General features: G+C 36.5%; 1 protein-coding gene across 1 annotated transcript in view; it reads right to left on the bottom strand.

Moving 5' to 3' along the window:
• The window catches only part of LOC106872352 (cGMP-specific 3',5'-cyclic phosphodiesterase-like), a 14,355-nt gene extending 11,110 nt beyond the window's left edge, over window positions 1-3,245 (bottom strand). The window contains exon 1 of the mRNA XM_014919316.2: window positions 103-3,245. Within this exon, the coding sequence (XP_014774802.2) occupies window positions 115-3,036 (2,922 nt within the window). The 5' untranslated portion in view covers window positions 3,037-3,245 and the 3' untranslated portion in view covers window positions 103-114. The remainder of the gene's footprint in view (window positions 1-102) is intronic.
• Window positions 3,246-4,782: the final 1,537 nt, after the last annotated feature.

Here is a 4,782-nt window from a genome sequence, read left to right as displayed (position 1 = left end):
ACACACACACACACACACACACACACACACACACACACACACACACACACACACACACACACACACACACACATGTATGGACCAATAAACGTTTATATATACTTTATTATCTTTCTAGTACTGTCTATTTTGGTCATTTCCACCGGAGGTGGGTGTTGTTGGTAAACCTCTTTCTGAATAATGATGATAATGATAACCACAATGGGATATTCGCGGTAAAGTTCCTTTTTGCAGTGTAATGAATTTGCTACCGGATGCTCCCAATGTAAGCACCAGATTTTCGTGAGGCAATAAAACTGTGACATGTTTTGCTTCCTTCAAAGATGAATCGTCTGTCTGTACCATCGCCGAACACACGTCTTGAAGTAGATTTTCCGTTTGACTCGCTGTGGTTTTTGTTTCAACGGTTTTTGTCGTAAAAGACGAGAGAATGTGCTGTTGATCAATATACGTTGGAATTGTAATATCAGTCTGAATATCCTTTTGACCAAATGTGGCACGTTTTTCAGTTAAAATAGTCGTTTCTTCTTCTCCTTGCTGTTGTTGTTGTTCTTCTTCTTGCTTTCGTTCTTCTTCCTCTTCCTCTTGTTTTTGTTCCTCTTCTCCTCCTTCTTCCACGACGTCAAGTGACCGTAGCGTTTGTTGTGATTGTTTGTTTGCGATTGCTATAGCACTTTCCAGCGAAATGTTATTTATAACTAATTCGATCTCTCTATCAATATCAAATTCTTCTTTGCCTTCTACAATATCAGACCAATGAGTTCTGTTTCCGAGCATCCCATCGTAAAGAGGTTGCAATTCCTTACTCACTTGAGAAAGAAGTCTATAAACCATTGAACACACGAAATCAATAAAACCAACTTGCGTTTTAGGTAATTGGTGTCTTTTTTTGCGATCCATCATAGGCATGACATTATATGTAAAATGGCTCTCCAGATCGCCTTGTTCGAAGAATTCAGCTGCAAGTATAATAGCAGTCTTTCTTTGAATATCCCATGGCTTAGTAATAGCTGAAAGATCAGCTGCAGTCATCATCATGCACATTAGTAAATCAATACTTTCTTGAGATGACAACGTTTGGTCGTCGATTTCTATTTTCTGTTTGAAAAGGTATCTTTTCTCAAAATACATTAGGAGGTCCGTAGCAAGGATTGCTTTCTCTATAAACATAAGCCCCTGCTGATATTTTTCAACTGAGATGTTTCGAAAAATATTTGTGCCTTCATATTTTAAGATCATGAGGCATCGACTTATATGATGGTATTCCATCACAGACGTACTGTAAAGAAGAGCAAGAGGAGATCTCGTCTTCACTTGAAATGAATTATTATATCCTCTATGATCAAGATCATGACACAAAGAAGCTACCAATAGGCAAATCCGATCAAATTCTGTGAAATATATTTGCAATTTGCCAGTAGTCAACATACAAAACATCATTTGAGTGACATTGATAGCATGACGCCAATTATGATAGATGACAGGTCGATAGTTCTTTTTAACAGTTAGTATCCACTTATATAATAATTCTTTAGATATGTTGAGAACGGATAATGTTTTGGCCTCTAAAAATATGCTAACAGCCACCAAAACAGTGTCATCCTCTGAATATAAGAAGTCATTGAAGTCGAATCGATAAATTTGAGAATTATTTACAGATTCTATTTCCATATTTAAAAAACGATCTACAATTTCTGGATAACAAGTAGCATGATAGCTAAGCACACTGTTTGTAAATTCTAACTGACTTAGCGTTTTTGCCGCAGTTTCATAAAGACGGCAATTATAGATAGCTAAACCGCAGAACATTGCAAATATTTCCATCATGTTGATATCATTTCGACTAAAAATATCTCTGGAATCTCTGATGTACACGATCCAACCGACAAAATTATTGCTCGCATCTTTAATTGCTAAACAAAGCAACCAACTTGCAACCTTACTTTCGAGATGTATGCTATCATGCTCTGTAAATTCCTCCGAATTAAACACATCTAAAATATTTTGACTATTCATATTTCGTTCAATTGCTTTTCTTACGTTCGGTGTTATAATTTCTTCTGAGATATCTGAAGCGCTTTTCAATAATTGAAAGACTTTCGAAGATTCAGTTGGGCAAAGGTTATCCTTTTTCGGATCACTCAAATAAATGCTGATACTCTCACACTGTAACATTTCCATGGCAAGTTTGGTAATTTCGGACATTAGTTTCTTTAGAGAATTTTGATATTTTAGTATACATCGATTTAGTTTTAGTAATAACTTGTGACGCTCATGCTCTTCAAGAGAATTTTCAAAGAAAGCACTGTTGTTCATACTGATGGAACAAAATGACAAAAACCTCTCGAAGATATTTTCGTCTTCTGAATTAAAATATTCCTCATTTATTTTGTTCATTACTTGAGCGACAGCTAACAAATTATCACCACTGTCTAGAATTGGCATACATAGAATGCTTTTGGTGCGAAATCCAGTTTTTTCGTCGACATCAGATAAGAAACGAGGATCCTGATATGCATCCTTAATATTTAGTAAACACTTACTCTGAGCTACATATCCTGAAATACCTTTTCCGAAGGGAACGCGTATGGCGTTTTCTTCAGTATGAAGTGATTCTTCAAGAGTAGATTCAGATGTAACATCAAACAGGGTCGAGATTAGATATTGAGTTTTTCCCGCTCCTCGAGCCAAAAAAAGACTTGCTTTTTCACATCGAAGTAAGGTACATAATTTCTGAAGAACTCTATGGCATAGAGAATCTGTATGAAGCTCGCTGTTAAGAATTTTCCCAACTTCTTTATACAATTCATTTTCCGTAAGAGTTTCGTTCTCCTCTTTTTGAGTCGGTTTCCTTCGAGACAAGGCGTTTCCTATGAAATCTATGAAAGCATGTGCTTTTTCTTCTCGTATCTCATGTTTAAAGAATAAATGTTCACCCAATTTACCTAGATCATGTTCAGCGAGCCATGATCTAACGAATCTTGGATTCTCCATCAAGAACCCATCCACTTCTTCCTCAGTAAGTTCTGTTCCCATGTTTCTTTAAAGTTTAATTTTCAAACAATGTTCAGTGAAGCCTACTGTATTCTAGGAAACGTTTCATGAAAATTTCGTATTTCTTTTTCTTTTTCTTTCTTAATCCAGCAGTCTTCGCTACTTGAAATTAGAAGCAGTCGGCAGACATGCTTTCGTGGCTTCTCTTCGAAATCACGCTGTATAATCTGTTGTGACGTAAGTAAAATTATGACAAAATATTCAAAATCGTCAAACGATCGAGTTGCGCATGACACACCTGCATATTTTGCCTTTAGTTTTATTGGTCTAAGGCAAAACGTTCCTCACACTGAATCATATTCTGTTCTGTGTTGTTGATAATGACCAGATCGAAGATACAGTTGATGCTGACTCGAATCGAACTCTACGAAAAACGTCACTACATTATTGCTGGGATTTGATTCAATTCTCAACAGTTTCTGGAACTTCACCGCCGGTATCTTGATGTATTTTCCTTTCCTTAAGTTTAAAACCCATGTTTAATGAATCTAGTTTGGTGCTATATCGCTTCAACCAGTTCAACATATCACCAAATATTTATTTAAATGTAAAACAATTACCAAATCCAACGCTCTTTTATTGAAATTTCACTAACATTCACAGTGTAGTTTTGCGAGCGCGCGCATGCTGTAGTTCGAGCTAGTGCACGTGGAGATTTGTATGTTTTGTTTTATGTATGTATTCTCATGCATATAATTACATGTCTAGACATGCACATATATTCTTAAATGGTAGGTTTCCGGAAAGTTTTACAAATTTTTACACTTCCAGTGATGGCTTGGATCTGTAGTCTTCAAATCAATCTTCTCTTTCTGGTTTTGAGAAGCCTAATTTCTCAAGACTGGTGCTTAAACAGTTTGCTAAATATGTCAGTGCCCCAATAATTACAGGTATAAACCTGAATCCGCGTAGAGTAACTGTAAATTTCTCAATAGTTTGGCATAGGTTTTTTCTTTTTCGCTATCTTTAAGTTTTATGTTAAATTAGCTGGGCAGCTAATTTCCACTATTGTACACAATTTCTCATCCCTGTCCCAAATCGCTATGTCTGGCCTATTATATTTCCATTTTATTGAGGTTTTCGCTGGGACATTCCACCGGTACTCTTTCTGCCATATGTAGGCTGTTTCTTGGACTTCAAGGTTATCCACCTAACAGATCTCATTATACAGTGTCCTAGTTACAACATCATGTCTCATCGGTAGATAATACTGCGATAATTACTTTGGACAACTGCTTATGATATGGGTGATATACACGACCTCTAACATGGCAGACCAAACGTTCCCCATTCACTATACGAGCCGTGCGCTTTCGCGCAGCTCGCTTAAGTTCTTCATGCTGGATACGTGCTCTCTCGAAAGTGTCGATCCCCTCTTTAACCTGCTTCCTCCATCCGTGGCGATGATAGGGATTGTTCTCCCAGTCAGTGTCCTGCATATCACAGGCCTTATTAGAATGAAGGATAGCAGGATTCCTAAGCAGATACTATATGGAGAACTTGTGCATAGAAGGAGACTCCGGCAGAAACCAAGGCTGCGATTTAAGGATACATACATACATACATAAATGCATATATACATGTACACATACATACATACATACATACATACATACATACATACATAAATGCATACATACATGTACACATACATACATACATACATACATACATACATACATACATACATACATATGCGTGTTTAATTAAAAATATAAATATATTATT

This window comes from Octopus bimaculoides, chromosome 24 (assembly GCF_001194135.2).
Source record: "Octopus bimaculoides isolate UCB-OBI-ISO-001 chromosome 24, ASM119413v2, whole genome shotgun sequence".
Classification (NCBI taxonomy): domain Eukaryota; kingdom Metazoa; phylum Mollusca; class Cephalopoda; order Octopoda; family Octopodidae; genus Octopus; species Octopus bimaculoides.
Note: the sequence above shows the minus strand (reverse complement) of the source record. Positions and strands in the feature narration are given on the sequence as shown.